The 22622-nt window shown below is 38.6% G+C and overlaps 2 protein-coding genes across 8 annotated transcripts in view; both read right to left on the minus strand.

Annotated features, from left to right (window-relative positions):
• Positions 1-22622, minus strand: part of SLC9B1 (solute carrier family 9 member B1) — a 73353-nt gene that overhangs the window by 48585 nt on the left and 2146 nt on the right. The window contains exon 1 of one of the 3 annotated variants that reach the window (XM_049709494.1): positions 15364-15490. The exons of 1 other annotated variant lie outside the window; for it this stretch is intronic. In XM_049709494.1, coding sequence (XP_049565451.1) covers positions 15364-15377 — 14 coding nt within the window. In that variant the 5' untranslated portion in view covers positions 15378-15490. Of the gene's footprint in view, positions 1-15359; positions 15491-22622 lie in introns of those variants that run through there. One more of the 3 variants, XM_004269687.4, reaches the window with a different exon arrangement.
• Positions 1-22622, minus strand: part of SLC9B2 (solute carrier family 9 member B2) — a 70588-nt gene that overhangs the window by 1138 nt on the left and 46828 nt on the right. For 4 of the 5 annotated variants that reach the window (XM_049709493.1, XM_049709492.1, XM_033427841.2 and 1 more), the window contains one exon: positions 17281-21831. The exons of the other annotated variant lie outside the window; for it this stretch is intronic. In XM_049709493.1, coding sequence (XP_049565450.1) covers positions 21610-21831 — 222 coding nt within the window. In that variant the 3' untranslated portion in view covers positions 17281-21609. Of the gene's footprint in view, positions 1-17280; positions 21832-22622 lie in introns of those variants that run through there. 5 annotated transcript variants of the gene reach the window in all.

Genomic DNA, 22622 nt, shown 5'->3' on the forward strand with positions numbered 1-22622 from the left:
TTAGTAAGCCCTATGAACGAGGAATGTGGGTGAATCACGTAAGTTGTTTCAGGTTCTCAAGGGACAGGCTGAGGGTTAGCACCATTAAAAAATCTGAACTCCAGTACACAAGAGTCAGGGCACAAAGTTCACCCACTCAGTAAGTTCTGAATGCCTACTCTTCTGGACTCTGAAGATAAAAGCAGCAAAACAAAACGGGAATATAGGTTTTTACTCTCATGGAGCTTATATTCTTGTAGGGGGGAAGGGAAAGACAATAAACAATATTTTCAGACTGCAATTAAATACTGAAGAAAATAAACCAGCATGTCACAGTGGTCAAGGGGACATTTCAACTGTGACTTGAATGAGGACAAATTGTGACCCATAACTAGGCAGATGGACTAGGGGCATGCAAACATAACATCAAGAATCATACAAGGGGCTTCGCTGGTGGCGCAGTGGTTGGGAGTCCGCCTGCCGATGCAGGGGACACGGGTTCGTACCCCGGTCCGGGAAGATCCCACATGCCGCGGAGCGGCTGGGCCCGTGAGCCATGGCCGCTGAGCCTGCGTGTCCGGAGCTTGTGCTTCGCAATGGGAGAGGCCACAATAGTGAGGGGCCCGCGTACCGCAAAAAAAAAAAAGAATCATACAAGGAGAGATATCAAGAAACCAAGCAGCTTATTTTAAGATCTGCAACTATGTCATGATTAGGATGGCAGGACTTGGGATACAGGGGAGCAAACAGTGCATTAGAGCTTGAAAACCTAGATAAGGGGTCTGAATAATAAATTTAATAGGTTAGGAGCTATAAGAGAAGCTTGATACTGTGTCAAGCAATATTTGTGCCTGGCAATTACTCAAAACTCTCTTTATATATTTGCCAAAAGTGGAATTGGTAGGTGGTAACTACCAATTAGCATAGTAACTAAAAGCAAGAACTTTGAAGCCGAGATAGAAGTGATTTATTTCCCTAGGCCTCAATTTCCTTATCTGTAAAATAATGATATAATATTGCTTAATTTATTGGTTATTGTGAGGATTAAATGATATAATAACAGCTGACACAACTTGGACTGTTAAACACTTAACAGGAATTATCTCATTCGATTCTCACAACTCTACGAATTATTTACTATTATTATCTTTATTTTACAGATGTTGAAGCTGAGACCCAGGAATTTTAAGTAATTTTCCCAAAGTCACACAGCTGGCAAGTAGCATAGTTGGAATTTGAACCAAATACTCTTTAGTATTATTCAAATTCTTATTAACCTTGGCATCATCTGTCTTTTTCCTTTTAGTTGTTCTGGTGATACTGCATTATGGATTTAAGTTGCATTTTCTTGATGACTAATATATTTCATATATTTATTGGCCATTTAAATATCTTTTTTAGTAAAGTATCTGTTTAACTCTCTTGCCCATTAAAAAAATGTATTGCCTGTATTGTTCTAATTGATTGGTTGGGAGTTCTTTATCTATTCTAGAATGGATCTTTTCTTGAATATATAAATAGCCAATATCATTTCCTACTCTGTGGCTTGCATTTTCACTCTGATGATGTCTTTGAATGAACAGAAGTTTTTACTTTAATTTAGTCCAATTTGTTCTCTTCTTCCTTTATGGCTGGAGTTTTTATTGTTTTAGAAATCTTTGCCAACCCTGAGATCATAAAGATCATAAAGATATCTCTTTACATATTCTTCTGGAAGCATTAGTTTTGCCTTTTACATTTAAGTCTATGATCCATCTGGAATTGATTTTTATGTATAGTGTGAGAAAAAGATAAAAACTGATTTTTTTTCCCATATGATATCTAATTGACTCAGCACCATTAATTTAAAAAGACCATCCTTTACCCATTGCACTTCAGGGTCACCTTTGTTGTAAATAAGGTGACCACATATATGTGAATTTATTTTTGGATTCTATTCTGGTCCACTGGCCTATTTTTCTATCCTTATGCCAACACCACATTAGTGCTTATATAATAGGTGTTGATAGAGTTGGACTGACTCTTTGGCTTTTTGTATTTCCATATGAATTTTAGAATCAAGTTGTCAATTCACAAATACACACACACACACACACACACACACAAAACCTGCTGGAATTTTGTCTGAAATTGTACTGAATCTACAGATCAGTTTGGGGAGAACGTGATATCTTAATAGTATGTCAGTCCTTGAACACTGTATATCCTTCCACTTACTTAGATTTTCTTTATTTTAATAACGTTTTGTAAAACTCTAAACAGAATTTAGAGGTCTTGCACATCTTTCATTAGGCTTATTTCTAGGTAGGCTTATTTCTAGGCATTGATGCTTTTCTGGATGTTACCAAAATAGTATCATTTAAAAAATTCATTATTTGTTTTTGCTGATATACAGAAATACAAGTAATTTTTGTTTATTTATTTTATATGCAGGCCTTAATAAGTTCACTTTATTCTAATAGTCTGTAGATTCTTTTGGATTTTCTAAGTATACAAGTAAGTATACAAGTTTTATTTATGCATTTAATCTCCTTTTCTTTCTTTACTGCACTGGTTGTAACCTGTCTTTATAGTTGCTCAATATCCTTGATGACCTCGGTATTGTCCGTTTTCAGTATTTCTTTTACTATAGATCTGTTGACAATAAACCCTTTCATTATTTATTTGTCTGAAATGTGCTAATTTCACCTTCACTTTTGAAGGGTATTCTCACTGGATACAGAATTCTAGTCTAGAAGTTATTTTCTGTAAGCATTTAAAAAATGTTCCATTGCATTCTGGCTCCCATGATTTCTGTTAAGACTTTAATTATCATTCTTACCATGACTCCTTTGAAGATAATATATTTTCCCTCTCTTTGACTGATATTATAGTCACTAAAAAAAATTTTCTTTTGATAAAATATGCATGACATAAAATCCATCACTTTAAAGTGTGCATTTCAGTGGTATTAAGTGCATTCACATTGTTAAGCTACCATCACCACCACCCATCTCCAGAATTTTTTCATCATCCCAAACTGAAACTCTGTATCCATTAAACAATAACTCTCTATTCTCCCCTCCTGAAACCCCCTGGTAACCACCATTCTACCTTCTGTCTCTATGATTTGACTACCCCAGGTACCTCATATAAATGGAATCATACAATATTTGTCCTTTTGCATCTGGCCTATTTCACTTAGTATAATGTCTCCAAAATTTATCCATTTTGTAACATTTATCAGAATTTCCTTCCTTTTTAAGGCTGAATAATATTCCATTGATGTATATACCATATTTTGTTTACCCCCTTCATCTGTCTCTTTTTTTTAGTGGTTCACTATTAATAATTTAATGATTAAGTGAGATAATGCAAATAAAATATTCAGCATAGTCCCAAGCATATGGTAAGCACTCCATAATGGTAACATACTCAGAAAGGAAAACAGAGTTGCTTAGCTAGTTAAAGGTAGAGAAGTCAGGAGGTCTAACCCCTGGTTGAGTGGCTTCCTTATGATTTAGATTCCCATCCAATATGTGGCACGGAGAATTCAAATGGAGAAAAGCGGTCAGTTGCAGGAAAGAATGCTGATTCTTTTATTTTTTATTTTGCTTAGAACAAGTTAGAGATTGTAAGATTATAAGCTGGTAACATACTATAGTGTTCATTTACAATTTATTTTCTATTCAGAACACAACTTGTTATTTATGTTTTTCAGATAGTTGTTGAAATCCAACAATGCTCTGGAGCAATCTGCACGGTAAACATTTCTTTTAGGATTATCGCCTTTCTCTGCGCGCCCTTTTCCTCTTTTGCTTGTAACTTGTGCATTGTCCACTAGATGGCAATACACCAACATAAAATGCAAAGGAAACAGCCATACTGTAGCATCTTATTTACTCGATTTAGTGGGAGATGATCGTTTTCCTGGAAAATTAGCCTGCAAGTAGTGGGTTAGGACTACATCCATGCTTCCTATTGTGGAATTAATTAAAACCAGTGCTGATGAATGAACAGATGCTGAATGAATAAGTACAATCATATATTTAGTGCTTACAATGTACCAGACCCCGAGATAGGTACTACATACATGGTATGTGTCTGCTTCCCTCATATCACTACCCACCTCCCCCCATTGAACAGATGAGGACTCTGAGGACTGGAGGGTCAGTGGCTTTCCCAGGGTCATACAACTAGAGAGAGATGAAGCCAGGACTGCTCAGTGGCAGGGGAAGATGATGAGTTTGAAGCCACTGGTCACATCCAAGTACCAGAATGCAATGGAATCATGGAATTCTACCTTAGGACTGGGCAAAAGCTATGAATTTAATCCCTTCGTTTGTTGGTGGACATTTGGGTTGTTTTCACCTTTGGGGCTACTGTGAATAATGCTGCTGTAAACATGGATGTACAAATAACTGTTCAAAGTCTGCTTTCAATTCTCATACATATGTACAAAGGAGAACTGCTAGATCATATGGTAATTCTACGTTTAATTTTTTGAGGACCTGCCATACTGTTTTCCACAGTGACTATACCATTTTATATTCACACCAGCCATGCGCAAGGGTTCCAATTTCCCCACACACTTGTTGACACCTGTTATTTTGGTTTTTTGTTAATAGCCATCTTAATGGGTATGAAACGGTATCTCAATGTGGTGTTTTGATTTGCATTTCCCTAATGATTAGTGATGTTGAGAATCTTTTCTTGTGTTTATTGGCCATTCATATATCTCCTCTGGAGAAATGCCAATTCAAGTCCTTTGCCCATTTTAAAACTAGATTGTTTTTTGTTGTTGAGTTGTAGGGGTTCTTTAAATACTATGGCTATTAATCACTTATCTGTTTGCAAATACTTTCTTTCATTCTGTGGGCTGCCTTTCCACTCTGTTGATAGTGTCCTTCCATGTGCAAAAGTTTTTAATTTTGATGTTGTCCAATTCATCTAGTTTTTCTTTTTGCCTGTACTTTGAGTGTAACATTCAAGAAATCATTGCCAAATCCAAAGTCATGAAGCTTTCCTCCTATTTTTTCTTCAAAGACTTTTATAGTTTGAGGTCTTACAATCATAGTCATCTTAACATCTTCGTCTCCTAACTCAAAAATCTGGGTCATCTTTGAACATGTTTCTATTTTCAATTTTCTGTCTTGGTGTGTGGTCATAAAGGATTGTCTAAAAGCTAGCATGGCTAATAATTTTATTGAAAACTTGACATGTATAAGAAATGGTACAGTCTCCAAATGTTATCTTCTTCCAGAAAGAAATGTGTGGTGGGGGGGAGTGCTAATCACTTTAAGGAAATCAGAGACTGAGCTCAGTTGAGGTAGATTTGTAACACTCAGTTTTATCTCAATTTGTTCTGGTTCCTAGGGAATAGTTCTCTAGGAATTTTGCCTTAGATGATGCCCCCGACAAATTACGATAACCTCACTCATTTTTCCCAGGTCAGAGATACATTATTTCCCCTTGGTTCACTCCCACTGTCTGTGCTTTTTCCGAGGTCACAAAGGTATAAATAAAGGAGCTGGGGCCAAAATCAGGCAGTTTGGCTCCAGAGCCCACACTCTTAAAACTAAAGTGCTTATAATATATCAGACACTATGTCAGACATAGACAAAGCTCTCACAGGGTTTAGATGCTAACGTTTAGAAAATGGCCATTATAACTTAAATCTGTTTTAAAAAAAAGAAGAGAAAATCTATCAAGTATCTATCTAACTTTTTGGTTTGTCTATTTTAGAAAAGAAAGTATTAAAAATAAGGGCCTTAGGAAAAACTTGAAAATAGGGTGTAAATAATGAATAAGTCAGAGAAGGCTACGATTATTTAGAAATAGCTCATTGGAAATCAATTATAAAGGTGTTAAGATCCCTCTACGGGCCTCTTACCCTCCAACCCCTTTCACTGAGCACTCTGGAACTTCTGCTAGAATTATCAAACTCTCAACCTCTTCAGAACATTCTCTCAAATTCTGTGTCTTATCTGAAACCAAGCCCTTCCCTTAAGCATACTACTTCCCCTACAGTCCTCTTTCATAATAGCTGTTTACCAAGCCCTTCCCTTAAGCATACTACTTCCCCTACAGTCCTCTTTCATAATAGCTATTTATTTGCTTACTTCCTTCTGACAACTGCTATTTATATACATTACTTTTTAAAAACCTTGCCTCTTTGAAGCTTGTATAGTTTGGCAATACCGCTTTCTCCCTCTTCCAGTCACTGTTATTTACTGACCTTATCTTGGTTCCTTTCCATTATTCACCAAAGACATGAACAGCTGACTCCCAAGTTTGTAATCCTTCTGAGTCTTAAACATACACTTGGGTAATGCATTTACTACCGTGGCTCCACATATAACCCCTCATTCTCAGTAGATAACCTTACCTCCAACTTCCATTACAAATCTTTCTCTCCCTCTTACATTAAAGGAAGTGTCCTTCCTCCTAAGGCAAGCAGAGCACTTGTACTTTGGATTATATTCCTTCTTGTATTCTCAAGAATTTTACATCATCAATGATCCTTCTCTGCCTGTTATCAACTATTCCTCCTCTCCCACTTCCTTTCAACTAGATCCTTCCCAATGACGTTTAAATGAGTTCATCTTAATAAAAGTTTCCTAGAAACCCACATCCCCATTCAGCTGCTCCTTCCCTTTACTAGTAAACTTTTTGCAGAGTTGGTGGTTCTCACCACAGTCTTCTTTTCCTCACAAACCACTCACTCAGCAATACTTACCACTTGAGGTTCTACTCCTTTCACTCCACAAAGTATTCTACTTAAGGTCATAAGTAATCCACAAGTGAACATAAGACATGATGAAACATTCTTCTTTTCACTCTTATTAAACCACTCTCTTACCCCACCCCTCATCTTTCTTCTTATTCCTTTCCTGTCTTCTTTGCAGACTCATTTTCTCTCATCAACTGCTAAAAGTTGGGGGTCAGGAAGGTTCTGCCCTCAATCCTCACTTCAGTTCACTGGTTCAGTGCCCCAATACTCCTTACTGGCTTTAGGATAAAGACAAAAATATTTAACATGGCTGTGTTCAAACTACTACAACGAAGTACCAAATCCTGGGTGGCTTATAAACAACAGAAATGTATTCCTCACAGTTCTGGAAACTGGATGTCCCAAGATCAGCGTCCCAGCATGGCTGGTGAAGGCCCTCTTTTGGGTTGCAGACTGCTGACTTCTCATTGTATCCTCATATGACAAAGAGACAGCTAGAGAGCTCTCTGGAGTCCCTTTTATAAGGGTACTAATCCCTTTTATAAGGACTCTACCATCATGACCTAATTATCTTCCAAAGGTCCTACCTCCTAATACCATCATTTTGGGGATTAAGATATCAACATATGAATAAACATCCAGTTAATTGCAATGATAATCCTACAGGATTCTGCACAATGTAGTCCATGGGTCTCTCTCAAGCCTAATTTCATACCATTCCCCATTCATTTTTTCCATTCCTAGCCACTCTGATGTTCTTACAGGTCCTTGAAATTGCTAGATTCCTTCTGCAGAGCCTTAATACTTGCTTTTCCCTCCAACTGAAATACTCTCCACCAACCTCCCCTTCATTTGGCTAACTCCTTTTTAATCCCTCAGCTCAAGGACCTCAGAGAAATATTTATGACACCACCACTGCCCATAGACTAAGTAAGGTCCAGTTTTTTATGTTCTTATAGAATGTTGATCATTTTTTTCACAGCAGTTTTCTCAGTTTGTAGTCATGTATTGATTAGAGTGACTGTTTACTGTGTTTGTCTCATTAGGCTGTAGACTCCATAATAGTGTCCCACAGGTCCTTGAGGCTCTGTGCATTTTAGTTTTCAGTCTTTTTTTGACTCTGTTTTTCAGTGAGAATGATTTCTATTTATCTATCATCAAGTTCATTGATTCCTTCCTAGTTCATTTCCATTCTGCTATTGAGTCCATCCAGTGAATGTTTTATTTCAGATACTGTATTTTTTTTTTTTTTTTTGCGGTCCTCGGGCCTCTCACTGTTGTGGCCTCTCCCGTTGCGGAGCACAGGCTCCAGACGCGCAGGCTCAGCGGCTATGGCTCACGGGCCCAGCCACTCCGTGGCATGTGGGATCTTCCCGGACCGGGGCACGAACCCGTGTGCCCTGCATCAGCAGGCGGATCCTCAACCACTGCGCCACCAGGGAAGCCCCACTTTTTTTTTTTTAAGACAATGACTAGCTGACATTACTATTTAATTAGGACAATACAAATCTGGACACTACTACTCCAATTCAAATGGACTCTGCCACTATTAACATTACTATAGTATTTAGTGTTTGTTCTCATTAATCAGATATTATCTTGAACTTTTATTCCTTTCAGGTGCCTAGATTTTGTTTCCACAATAAAATGGTAAGGTATTCCACGATTCGGAGCATGTTTTATATTCCTGTCTTTTTCTTAGTACCAAACACAATGGCTTTTCTCACCCATAGAATAAAGTTACTAACAACTTGTCCAGAATCCAAGGTTTTCCACAACATGGCATCAAACCATCTTGTCAGCTTCCTCTGTAGCTCTCTTGACCCTGTATTTCAGTCAAATTAAACTGTTAACTGCTCTCCTATGCATTATTTGTTTTCTCTTATTTGCTTGGAATACCTTCCCACTGCATCTCTTCTTTGCAAATTATATCTGTTGCTTAAGGGTATTCCAGGAAAAGCTTCCTGCAAGGTATACCCCAAACTGGAAGTCATCTTCCCTTTTGAATTCTCACATCATTCTGTCACTTGCTCTACCTTCCTTCTCCCTCTCTAGTTGTCTATCCTTGGCCTTCTTTACAAGCTTCCTTTCCTTTATCTGTCCCTTAAATGTTGAGGTTCCTTGGGATTCTGCCTTCTGCCCTTTTTTCTTGTCACTCTCTCTCTATTTTTTAAGACATTTATTTTACTACCAATGACCAATAAGCTGATGAGCCTGGCCTAGAGAAGACCTAGAGATTCTAACTAGTATATTTACCTAAATATTGAATATCTCTACTTGATCACCTTTATAAGCATATTAAGCTAAGCTCAATGTATGTACAACTGAACCCAAGACCTTTCCCCACCAAATCTATTCCTTCTTCAGAGAATTTCCTATCTCAGAGAATGAAGCTACCATCTACTTAGTTGCTCAAATTAGAAACTGAGGAGTCATTCCTTCTCCCCTCTTTTTCTTTCCTGCTGACATCTGGTGAGTTACTAAATCATGATAACACAAGCTCCTAAATATTAAAAAATTTTGCCCACTTTTCTCCATATAAATTGCCACTATCCCAGTCCAGGCCATAAGCACCTTTCCCTCTAAACACTATAATGGTCTTTCCAACTGTTTTCTCCATGTCCAGCCTTGGTACTCCCCCCTGTAATTTCCATAATGCATCTTCTAAAATGTACAGTGATTACAGCAAGTTCCTGCTTAATATTCTTCAATGGCATCCCATAGAAGAGAAACGTCCAAACTCCTCAAACTCAGCTTACAGAGCCCTCTGTTATAAGGGCTAATCTTGTCCCTGTGTATCTCCTCATTCTTCACTTGGCATTCTAAACTTCAACCGTACTAAACTGTAGTTCTTCAAACTTGTCATGCCGCACATCCCCAAGACTTTATACATTCTGTATGTTGCCTCCTCACCCAACACCCCTGCTTTTTTCCCAGCTAATTCTACATAGTTTAAGGAGTCATTCTTGTAGAAGCTCCCTTCAGTATGCATTCTTATTGCAGCATCCACCCCAGTATGGTAAGTGCTTGTTTAACTACCATCATTCTTTTACTTGACAAATATTAATTGAGAGTGCACTATGTAACCGGTACTGTATTCTTTATATAGAATTTAGTCACTATAGGGTATTGTGGAAGCACGTATGGTACATGGGGTCCAAGAAATGCTTCTCAGTGACTCGCATTTCCATTTATTTTCCTGGTAGATTGAATCAGTGCTGATTTCATAATCATTTCTGGGTTCTTTGAATTACCTAACACCATAGGTGGTAGATAAATATCTAATCCCATTAACTGTTGGATTTTAAACATATACAAAACATTCTCACATTGTAAGTGGACTCCAGCCAGCCATTACTTTCTACTTAGCAGAGCTTTTCTTTGTTATCATTTTGGATATAATGGAGTGTAAAAAGTGAAGAGGCAAACTACTATAGTGAAAGATATGGGACTTATTGTCAGAACACCATGGTTAGTAATTCTGCCACTTTCTAGGTATGTGTCCTTAGTCAAGACACTTAACCTCTCCAAGTCTCAGTTTTCTCATCTGAAAAAGGTAGTTACAAAATCAAATGAGATAAGAGAAAATAAAAGCATAACATAAAATATAAAGGGGTATCCAAATGCAATTATTATTATTGTTATTAGGGTGACTACAGATCAGGTCTCCCTGTTACTTGTCATCCCAGCTCTATAGGCAACAGGAGTTCCAAATCTCATCCTTCATCTTCCCTTTACTATTTAAAAGGTAGGCTTTTGTACTTTAATAAACACGTACTCATGAAAATGTTTAAAAAAACAAAAACAAAAGACAAATACTATATGATTTCACTTATATGTGGAATCTAAAAAATAAAACAAGCTAGTGAATATAACAAAAAAGAAACAAACTCACAGATAGAGAGAACAAACTAGTGGTTACCAGTGGCGAGAGGGAAGGGGCACCAGTATAGGGGTGGGAGATTAAGAGGTACAAACTACTATGTATAAAATAAATAAGCTACAGAAATATATTGTACTGCACAGGGAATACAGCCAATATTTTACAATAGCTATAAATAGAGTATAACCTTTAAAAATTGTGAATCACTATGTTGTACACCTGAAGCTTATGTAATATTGTATATCAACTATACCTCACTTAAAAAAAAAGTCAGATAACAAGTGTTGACAAGGATTTGGAGAAATGGGACCCTCGTATACTGCTGGTGATAATGTAACATGGTACAGCCACTTTGGAAAACAGGCTGACAGTTTCTCAAATGATTTAACATAGTTACCATATGACCCAGCAATTCTACTCTTAAGTATATTCTCAAGAAAACATATGTCCACACAGAAATTTGTACACAAATATTTATAGTAGCATTATTCATAATAGCCAAAACGTGGAAACAACCCAAATATTCATCAACGGATGAATGGATAAGCAAAATGTGGTATATCCATACAATGGAATATTATTCAGCCATAAAAAGAATGAAGTACTGATACATGCTGTGATAAACCTTGAAAACATAATGCTAAGTGAAAAAAGTCAATCACAAAAGATCACATACTATATGCTTCCATTTATGTGAAAGTACAGTATAGGGAAATCTATAGAGACAGAAAGTAGATTAGTAGTTGCTTAGGGTAAGGGGTGAAAATATTGAAAATATTCTAAATATTCTAGATATTCTAAATATTCTAAAACTGTAGTGATGGTTATATATATCTGTGAATACACCGAAAGCACTGAACTGTATACTTTAAATAGGTGAATTTGGTATGTATGGTATGGTATGTGAATTATATCTCAAAAAATCTGAGTTAAAACAAAAACAAAACACACACACACACACACACACACACACACACACACACAAACAGCCAAAATATTTAACAACTAAATATTAAAGGGACAAGAGAGTCAGAAACACTAGCCTATGAAAGTCTAGAATTTAAATGTATTGGCCAAAAACCATCAGACCACAATTTTTAAAAAAATGTTAACTGGAAGGGTAGGTGGCACAAAAGAGTAATGATCTGAGCCATTTCTCAGTAAAATAGTAACCCATTGAGCTGGAAAGTCAGGGTATCTGAGTTCAAGGACTAGTTTAGCTACTAACTTAATCACTTATACCCAGGTAGTCTACCCACCCACCACTTTGGACTTTCAGTTCCTTGATCTCCTTGGCTCCTTTGATCTTTTTTCCACCCTATCTCAGCTACTCACTCACAAGGCCACAAATATGAAATGGCCACTCAATTCTGCCCAGCTATGCTACTATGTTTCTCTAGTATTGCTACAGACTGAATATTTGTAACTCCTCAAATTCCATATGTGGATATCTTAACCCCCAATGTGATGGTATTAGAAGGTGGGCCTTTGGTAGGTGATTAGTTCATGAGGACAGAGCACTCACGAATGGGATTAGTGCCCTTATATGAGACCCAGAGAGCTCTCTTGCCTCTTTTAGCCATCTATAAACCAAGAACTGGGCCCTCACCAGAAACTGAATCTGCTGGCACCTTGATATTGAACTTCCCAGCCTCTAGAACTGTGAGAAAAAAAATCTGTTTATAAGACACCCAGACTATGTTTTTTTTATTGGTTATAGCAGCCTGAACGGACTAAGACAAGTATGACTGCCTTCTATCTTCGAAATGACTAGTTTATGTCTTTTCTTCACCCCTTAGCCTCTTATCCAAACATTCCACCTCTCTTCTACTGATCCTGCCTCATACTTTCTTTATGCTCATTGAGAAAAAGAGAATTAACTTCAGGCAGAAACTCTCTCATCTTCTGATCACTGAATCTACTCATGTATCTGCATCTCTACCTATACTCTCTTTCTTCCCGTTACTATAAATTTTATGTTCATGTTCCTGAGCCAACATACATTTCTACATATTCCCTGGATCCCATCCCCTCTCACTTTCTCAAAGATTCCACTCCTGAGATATACGTTTTCTCTCTTATACTATATTTTTCCCCTCTATACTGGGTCATTTCCATTAGGCTAAAAACATACTTAAGTATCCCCATCTTTAAGAATCCTACTTCGACCCCATATATTCTTCTATAACCTCCATTTCTCAGTTCTTCTTCACAGTGAAATATCTTGAGATGTCTACAGTGTTATGTCCATTTCTTCACATCACATTTACTCTTCACTATGCTTGTCAAAATTCAAGTCAGATTTTTTTATTTTACCTCACCTCTCACCACATTTCAGTACCACTGGCCATGCTTTGTAGTCTTGGCTTTTTAAGTCACCACACACTTCGGACTTTCTTCCTACTTCACTGGCTACTCTTTCTCCATCTCCTCTGCTTGCTTCTTTTCCTCTGCTTTACCTCTAATCATTGGAATGCTTTCTATGAACACACTATCCCTAGGTAGTTTTATCTACATCCTGATGTCTCTCAACTTTATATCTTTGGTTCCATACACAGAACTCAAGACTCAGAGCTTACTTTAGATTTTTAGTAAGCAGACCAAACATAAGGTGAGCAAAATAAAAACAGTCCCCCCTCTACACATTTTCTTCTCCGGTCTTTTCCATTTGGTAAATGGCAAAACCATCCACTAGGAGCTTCTCTCTTTTTCTCACCCCTATATTTCAAACATCACCAAGTCTGTAGCCTCTGCCACCAAATATATCTCACATCCATCCATGTTTATACCACTTTAGCCAAAACTATGGTCATTCCTTCCTGGATTACCACAAGGGTCTTCTCCTAATGCTGCTTTCCATTCCCTATGACCCATTCACCATGTAACAGGCGGAACAAACCTTTATACAATAAATCAGATTATATTACTCCCTTCCAAAAAACCCCCTACTGGTTTCTTATCATACTTTAAATAAATTCCTAACCTGTCCCATGGGTAGAGCCCCATGGCTGATTCAAAGCCCTTTGGCCCCTATCTATGCTTTGGCTCCTAACTATCTCTCCAAGCTCATCTTGTCCCACTTTCTCTACATCCCAGCTACAGCATTCTTTATGATATTCTTTGAAAGAGTCAAGTTCTTTCCTACCTTGGGCTTCTGTAGTTGAAGTTTCCTTTACCTGCATTGCTCTGGTCCCAAATATTTCCATGGCTGTCTATTTTATATCACTGAGGTCTCAGCACAAATGTCAGCTCTTCAGGGAGGCCTTCCCTAACCAATCAATCTCAAGTAACCCCTCCCTGAGGTCCTCTCACCTCACACTGTTTTACTTCTTCACTGCACTCACCATTATCCAAGATTTCTTTGTTCACATATTGTTTACCTGTTTATTTTCTATCTTCATTACAATTTAAGCTCCATGAGAACAGGAATCTTGCGTCTTTTTAACCATCGTATTCACAGTGTCTGGCAAAACAGTAGATGCCCTAAAAATATGTGATGCATTCCTGTCCCTGAGCGAGTCACTCGACCTCTCTAACCCACATCTGTGGGCTTACTGTTGCCAGTCTTACCTCTGGGTTTGGAGAATACAAAAGTGAATAAGACATGGCTTCTTGAAAATCTCATCCATTTATCCCTTTTCTCATATTTACTGAATGTATATTGTACTATGTTCCACATACTGCTCAATCTCAGTGTTTAGTTCCTTCTTCAGTAAAATGGAGTTTTGTTAACCAACTCTATCTCATAGGCTATATAAACAGGATGAGTATGAAAATAATATACAAAATGAGAAGTGCTATAAAATATTACTTTATATATTGCTATTGTTACACCTGCCTCTTTCCTTTTGTCTGGTACTGGCCAGGAGTTTATGACAACAGAGAGTCAACTGACAAAACCAGTAGTACAAATTCTAGTACTCACAGAAGGTCATAAATATGAATATCCATTTCATAGGCAGATAGTGTCTAAAATGTCTGGTGCATGAATTCTTAAATGTGATAGTAATAAGTGTCACTTTCCCACACTTCTGTTGCAGTAACAGAATAACAATAACAAATAACAATACTATTTACACCTATGAAAAATGACAGAGTGAGGTGTGACCTCTCTCAGTGCCACCCAAGCCAATCTTCCCTCTCCATCACCCCATCTGATCTTTCATAGACTACAGGACACACACAGAGGGGCATCAGTGACCAGTTATGGGCCTGCAGAGCTCTTATAAGGACTCCTACATGATATGCCTGACACGTGGTACCTGTGCAACAACTGTCCTTAATCCTTCAAAAGCACTGATCTAAAGGGCTTGTCCACTGTGATAGAACAGGCGGAGTGAGGGGCGTGGGAGGAGGGAGGTGAGCCTTCCCAGGATCAGCAACCAATCCTGGAACACATCTCCAATCACAGGAGCTTACGAACGTTCATTTGCCGATATGCACCATTTGTACAGTAGTCTGCGCTTAATAAAATTAATTTTTCAGTCAGTCCTGACTGACAGACATTTTCTTACTTGCGAGTACCTGTAAAACGAAAGAAACGCAGGAGGAAGGGAGAGAATAAAGAAGAGAGATGTGGGGTGAGGGAGTAAAGACACGAGTCAGGGAGAGGAGAGAAAGAGGTCTGTGACTGTTTCCCCAGCGCCAGGCAAAGAAGCCCCCTAGAACTACGCTCCCTAGAACTGAAGGGGACGGAAAGGCGTTCCTGGGGGCTACCAGAGAGGAAAGACCGCGGGAGACAGGGGACTAGTGCCAAAGGGGACAGTAAAGACAAATAGGCCGTACATACAATTCCTTTAGCATCCGCCGCTGCCCCGGGAGCGGCCCTGGCGCCCAGCAACCGCCGCAAAGCCCACGCGCAGCTCTGGGGTACAGGTGGCGGAACCTCGGAGACCGCAGTGGGCTGCGCGACAGCGGCTTCTGGGCGGGGCTGACGACGGCGGGGCGGGGCTAATGGCAACGAGGCTGGGCTAATGGCAACGAGTGGGGGCTGACGGCGGCGGGGCGGGGCTGGCGGCGGCGGGGCGGGGCTGACGCATCTAAGTGGCGTCCTGGTTTCTCCAGGTCCCGGAGCCGTAGGGTTCTGGTGTTCTCCGCGACCGCCCGGTGTGTTTTCAGTCTGTTCAACCCTTTCCTTTCCATGTCTGAGAACACTGACCTATTGTGTTGTAAAGTCAAGGGACGGAGTTGACTTCGGAGGGGCATTAGCCAAAAAGCAGCGCCAGGGTCTGCGCGTGCCAGAAGTAACTTGTCAAAACTCAGATCATATTTCCTCTTACGTAAACTTAAATATAGTGCAGTCTTAAAATAACATAGTCTCTGGGGTCAGGACTGCGCTCAAATTTCAGCACTGCCACTTTGTAGCTTTGGGACCACAGGCAAATACATAATCTCCCTGAGTTTTGGGTTTTCTTATCTGTAAAGGATGTGGTGGTGGTGTGAGACTAAATGAATTGATGCATGGTAAGTGTCTGCAACAGGGCTTGATACAAAGTAAACAGACGATATTCTGTTATCAGTGTAAAACCTTTGTTTAGTTTTGTCCCCGGCACCATGAAATCTTATGTGGAAATCTTCATATGAAACAATGAAAGCAGAACTGCTCTGGTTTAAGGTGGGCCCAGAAGCTTTGGGTTCTCAGTGCCAAAGGTGGACTTCAAGTTTCCTCTATGGAATCCCCAAGCTTCCTATTATATAGACGAAAACAACTGTTATTGGAGAAAGTCTAAACTTCTTAGAAAGACAAACTGACCTTTCCTGTTTTTTTTTCTCCTGATACTCCAAACAACTTTTTCTCCTGCACACGCTGTATTCCTTTTTGACCCCATGTTTTTTCTAAAGTCATTTCGTCTATGCGGAGTGTTCCCTCTCTCCTTTTCTTACTTATCATTTAAGATCTCATTCAAATTACAACTCTTTTTGGGGCGACTGAGTAAAAATTCTCTTTTTATTGTAACCCCTTCCCACTTTCAGCATGGCGTAGACAGCTCAGCAAGGATTTAAAGTCATTTTCTTCCTGTTTTAGGAGAGTAGACAAGGTCTTTTGTGATTATACGGCTAAGGAAATGCTTTGTTCTCATGGTATGGAAGGAAAAAGCAAGGAGATCCCCAAGGATACTGGGATGAAGAACAAATGGTAGAGCTGGGAAGAAGGACCTTTGAGAGGAATCTGCTGGCCTCCAGGACACTATTCTGTGCCCCAGATGCAATGGACTGCTGGAGGTCAAATGCTTTAGGGTCAATTTAAGGAAGATGGAGGGCACATCAACAGAGTTTCAGAATTCTCACCAGGTCAGAGGGCTCAGGCCATATTTAATTTGAGTTAGTCAACTAAAGCATGTGATATCACTTGCTCCCAAAATGGCACGAAGAAATTCCCATCTGTTAACAGAGAACTAAATTATTCATATAGAAATATAATGTCCTGAAACATTTCAAAAATAATGTCCTTCATTTATTTAAAGACAATATAATACAAACTTAATAATCACTTAAAAAGCAGCTAAAGAAACATCTGAAGCTTTTTTGGTAAAAAAAGTCAATAGTAAGTTCATAGCAATTAAATTGGTTATATTTGCAACAATGCCATTAAAAGCAAAAAAAAAAAAACTTTTGAGGAACAAAGAGAACCTTATTCATTACAGCAGTTTTTACTAAATTGGATATGAAAGTAGTTTCAAAAATATCTTCTGTATAAAGTATAAAGTTTCTGTATAAAGTTTCAAAACTATCTTCTGTACTTCTGAAAGCACTTCAATAAAAATAGAAATTTGGCCAATGATCTATTTGGTATGATTTAAGTGCCAATTTTCTTTTCCAGTCTTACCTCTCACTAATTCCCGTTATCAACCTTAAGTGTCGGCCGTTTACCCCAGGCTTTACTGTTTTCACACTTGGCTAATATGCCAGCCCTGTACCTAGCTGTTCCCTTCTTCGCTTTACTCCCTAATATCAACTCATCAATCCAAATCATACCCTTTCTTCAAAGTCCGGTTCAAGTATCACCTCCTTTAAGAAGTTTTCCTCACTGAGAACAGTTTTGAATCATTCATTTGGATTACAGCTATTTGTACACATCTTGCTGCCTTGTAAGGTTCTTGAAGGCAAGTATCTTATTCACATTTGTATTCCCCTCAGAGTCAATCTCCCACTAGAATTCAAGTTCCATTAAACAGAACCCTTGAATATCTTCTTCATCACTGTATTTCCCAGCACCTAGCAAAACTGGCACATAGTTAGCCAAGTTACAAGTGTATTCTGAGTGAGTGAATGAATGGATTTTAGAACATAACTCCATAAAGGCAGGGATTTATCTGTTTTATTCATTGCAAAATGAATATCTGAATATTACCAGATGAATAAATTATTTTTTGGAAGGCTTAGGATTCATCGTATACAACAAAAATTCTTCAATCTATATGCCTTCCCAGAGGTCAAATGTATTTATGTTGGCTTTCACCCAATGAATTTGGTGGATGATATATCGTTCTGAAAATAAGACAACCCCCAGAACTGCAAGAGTAAAATTTAAAAGAATCAAAATAAAATGGGTGTTTACATTAAGAGTAAAATTTAAAAGAATCAAAATAAAATGGGTGTTTACATTAGTTTCAGTTTTCTTTATTGTTCTTTTCTGTGTTCTAAATTTTCTGCAATGAAAGTGTATTATTTTGTAATCAGACAAAAATAATCAGTACCATTTTTAAAGAATGTAATGGATGAGATCACTTGCAAACATAAGACTGAGGACATTTTGAGAACATTAAAGTCCAATCAATGTTATGGAGTTAATACCAGAGAGAAAAACACTGGACTGTGAAAATAACTTGAAGAGCTGAAGCCTAATCAGTCTGCCTAAAGACAAACAAACAGACAATAAACAAACACTTCTCAAAGGGAGAATGATGGTACCAACCCTAGGAAAAATAGGCATCTTGAAGAACATGAATTTATAGTGTTTGTTTAGCACTGTCCTTGGAAGTATGACACCCTTGCTGTGCACTGAATTGTATCCCCCCACCAAATTCATAAGTTGAAGCCATAACCCCCCAATGTGATGGCATTTGGAGATGGGGACTTTAAGAGGTAATTAGATTGGATAAGATCATGAGGGTAGAGCCCTCATGGTGGGATTAGTGCCTTTATAAGAAGAGACACCAGAGAGCTTGCACACTCTCTTCCATCCCCATTTTTTCACCCCACCCTGTGAGGACCCAGCGAGAAGGAGGTTATTAGCATGCTACGAAGAGAGCCCTCATTAGAGCCTGATCAGGCTGGCAACTTTCACGTTTGACTTCCAGCCTCCAGAACTGTGAGAAAATAAGTATCTGTTGTTTAAGCCACTCAGTTCTATGGTATTTTGTTGCAGTAGCCCAAGCAGACTAAGATAGACTAAGCAGCCTAACATCTAAACTGTTATGTGGCAGGTAGTTTTCTGATACTGAAAGAGAATCTCCTCACTGACTCAGTTAATAAAAATTTACTAAATGCCCACCGTGCTCCATGCCCTGTGCAAACTGCTGAGGATTCAAAGATGACCAAGATAAGGTTCCCACCCCTCAGGGGTTAATTTAATAGGAGACAAACATATAAACAAACTGAAAAAAGGACTATAAGTACTATGACAGAAGTATGTATAGTGTACATACACCGTTCTTTCAGGCACCTAGAGGTTAGAGTAATGGTTCCTATCTGTGGTTGGGTGGGTGGAGTAAGTTTGGTTGGCTTGAGTCAACACTGTATCAAATTAACTCTGAGTTCACCAGCCAAGTCAAGAGCTGTGACTTACAATGTGGTGACAAACCTGAGACTTCATGGTGAGCCCTGCAGAGACCAATACTGGACAGACAGCCAGAGAGACTTGGGTGTAGAGTAGAGGTAGGAAGTAGCCGCATGCTCTGAAAATGGCATAGGCTATGACAGTGGCTTACTGTGCTCTTCAACTATTTCTACATTCTGTAAATTTCCATTTCTAATTCTTCTTTGGGGCCTTGAATATTTATAACAACATTCTTATTTACTTATACTAACTGTATTTTGTATTAGTTAAAAAGTATTCAAAGCCTGTTACATGGAGAAGAGCTACTGGTGAACATGGGAACCAGCACTGACTGCAGCACCCTTGGGCCTCACATGCCTTTTGCTAAGTCCTAATCATCCCCCATGTCCTAACCCTAGTCCTACTTTCTCTGGAGGCTGTGTCTAAACTGCACCTCCCCCTGGATTGATAAGGTGCTCCTGCTACGACCTCCCTGGCGCCCCTCTACTTCCTGCATCATGGCACGTATCATACTGTTTTGCAATCTCTTGTTTAGTGGTTGCTCTCCTCTATCAGACTGTCAGATCCTTAAAGATGGAAACAATATTAGTCTTCATGATGTGCCTGGGTCACCAAAGGCTTTCAGTAAGTATTTGTTGGATGAATCTAGTTTCAGAGCTTGTGAAAGTAGAGGACCAGGTGAGCATTAAGTTTATGGTGCTACCCCCAAGGTGCACCTGGCCAAGGAAGTTCATCCATCTGAACTTTGGTATACATTAATCCAGTCCAAATTGAGAACATAAACACTAAGGGAATACAGTCCCAGAAAGTAACCAGAGTCAGGCTGACATAAAAGTGAAGATTCTATGGCTTCGTAATATGTTAGCTTAATAAAAATTAAGCTAGTTTTGAACAGAGGTGAATGTCATGGTGGAAGGGGCTGCAACAGTAGTCTAATGATAAGATTAGTTCAATATGAGATGTTAGCCTAACAACTAAATGAAGGGTGTATGTACCCTATTCGCACTTCTGTCAGAGCACTTATATCCCTTTTTACAGTTTGCTCATATGTTTGTCTGCTAATAAATCAGACCCTTAGGTAGTCTAATGACATGTTTATTTAAACATGATTATTCTAACAACTAGGCAGGAGTTGACCTAGAGTAGAGGAACTTAATGGGTGACACACAAAAGCAGAGACGTTCTGTTGATCAAGTGGGATAAAATGTGACTTTTGCAGATAAGCCTTTCTTCTTATCTTCTCTACTAGCATGTTGCAATCCCTGAAATTCCTGCCACAGAAGTCACTCTTTTGGTTAAAGTTACAAACTTTACATGGTCCTTGTTAACCTGTAAGAAGATGCTATTAGGTGATGGCAACACCCAACACATTGGTACTTCTGGCTCTCCAATCTGATCTTCCCATCTCCCAGGATGTGAATGCTTAGTGAGAGACACTTTCTCAGCCTCCTCACAGTGGGGTGTGGGCTTCACTAACATTATGTAAGAGGAAAGATGTGTCCAACTCCACAGCATGTCCTTAAAAATAAATTGCTTGCCTTGGACTTTTTTTTTCCTTCTTCCTGAGGACTAGAAAGGGGACAGACATCTTTAACCTTTGTCCTAAGCTAGGGCATGGCACAGCCTCAAGACAGAAGGACATGGGTCTCTGAGTAGACTGCATGAGCAGAGTAACACTGTCAGCTGGTTTCATAAGAGGGAAATAAATTTCTCTATTTAAGTACTTCATTTTTCGTTTCTTCATTATAGCAGCTTACCTGACCCTGATTAATATGATATTCATGAGGCTGGTGTAGAGATTGATAGAAATTGAAGAGGGATTGTGTTATGGTATTTTAAAAAAAGAAAAGAGGAGCCCAAAGCAATTCAAGGCATGAGAGGCCAGGTGACCATGAACCGTGAAACTGTGATGGTAATAGTAAGTCAGAGCAAGCTGTTGGTTAGCAGAACAGGACACTGCAATTAAATTGTGGTAGTACATTCAAGTGTATATGTCCCTATAAAAATTAAGATATAATGATGAATAGTGTGTGAAAGAAAAAAAAAGGCAGAGATCAGGTTGGAGATGTAGAACATTACCCCCATCCCCCCCAGATGGAAAGGGTAATGGCTAAAAATGCTGTTTAGAGAAACAGCCACTCTTGGTTCTAGTACATTTTAAGCTTAAACAGTACATATGTCAATATCCATATGGATAAAAGTTGCCTCCGAGAGCAGCTTTCTGATGACTATATTCGGCATTCTCTCTTTTCACCTCTAAACCTGTATAGAAGTCTCTCCTTCATCTTCTTCATCTTTATTTTGATGTTCAGCTTTCTGGAGAAGTCTGGGGCCTAGCAAACCAATAAGTAGACTTCCAATTGGGGCTGTGATGAGGATGGCCAAAAATGCCACTGTCAACACATCCATTCCATATCCTTCTAACTGTTTCTCGCCATGTGATCTTGCTGTGTCCAAAGCCACAGATCCTATTGCAGCCTATAAAAGTTTAAAGGTAAAGTTGGAAGCATGATAAGACAAGCACATAGAAAAAACGGTTATTTTATCATTTGCAAAAACAAATTTCTTGTTCTTCTGCTCAACTGACAAAGTTCTATTAGTCTTCTTTCAAAGTGTACTACAGTTGATTTTAATGATCTAAAAGCTCTCCCTGCCCTTGCATAGGGAAAGAATGATGATTCATATGTACCTATTTGCATAAGGTAAACTTACAAAAATATCAGGCAAATATATTTCAGAACACAAGGCAAATACAGACTTAGGATATTAATTAACTATAACAAGATTCTATATACTAAATTCCTCCTGAGTAAAGTTGAAAGTTACTGAATGGTCATCTCATTCTTTTGTCTTTAGGAATTTGGAATTAAGAAAGGACAAGATGAAAAAATGCAGTGATACTTACTGGAAGATGGTGAAATTTTACATGAAAAAACATAAGAATATTGCTGTAGAGCCTAAGCTAATTGTTAAACATCAAGAAACTTGAAAGTGGTAGGTACCTTTGAAACTTGAAGTTAACCTTATTAGGAATTTGATGAACTCTTTGCCTTAGGAGTTGGTGAAATGTTTTGTTTAAAATTTATCTACTGGGAAGTATTATGAAAACTCTTAGAGACAAAATGCAATATTATCAGTGCACATGGGGAAAATACATTAATCAATCTGGTTATCCTCTTATTGGCACAGAACATAGCAATGAAACAGAAGAGAAAATATCAGTGTGGATGAGACACAATGGCAGAGACGACTCATTGCCCACAAATATC

This window comes from Orcinus orca, chromosome 4, assembly GCF_937001465.1.
Source record: "Orcinus orca chromosome 4, mOrcOrc1.1, whole genome shotgun sequence".
NCBI lineage: Eukaryota > Metazoa > Chordata > Mammalia > Artiodactyla > Delphinidae > Orcinus > Orcinus orca.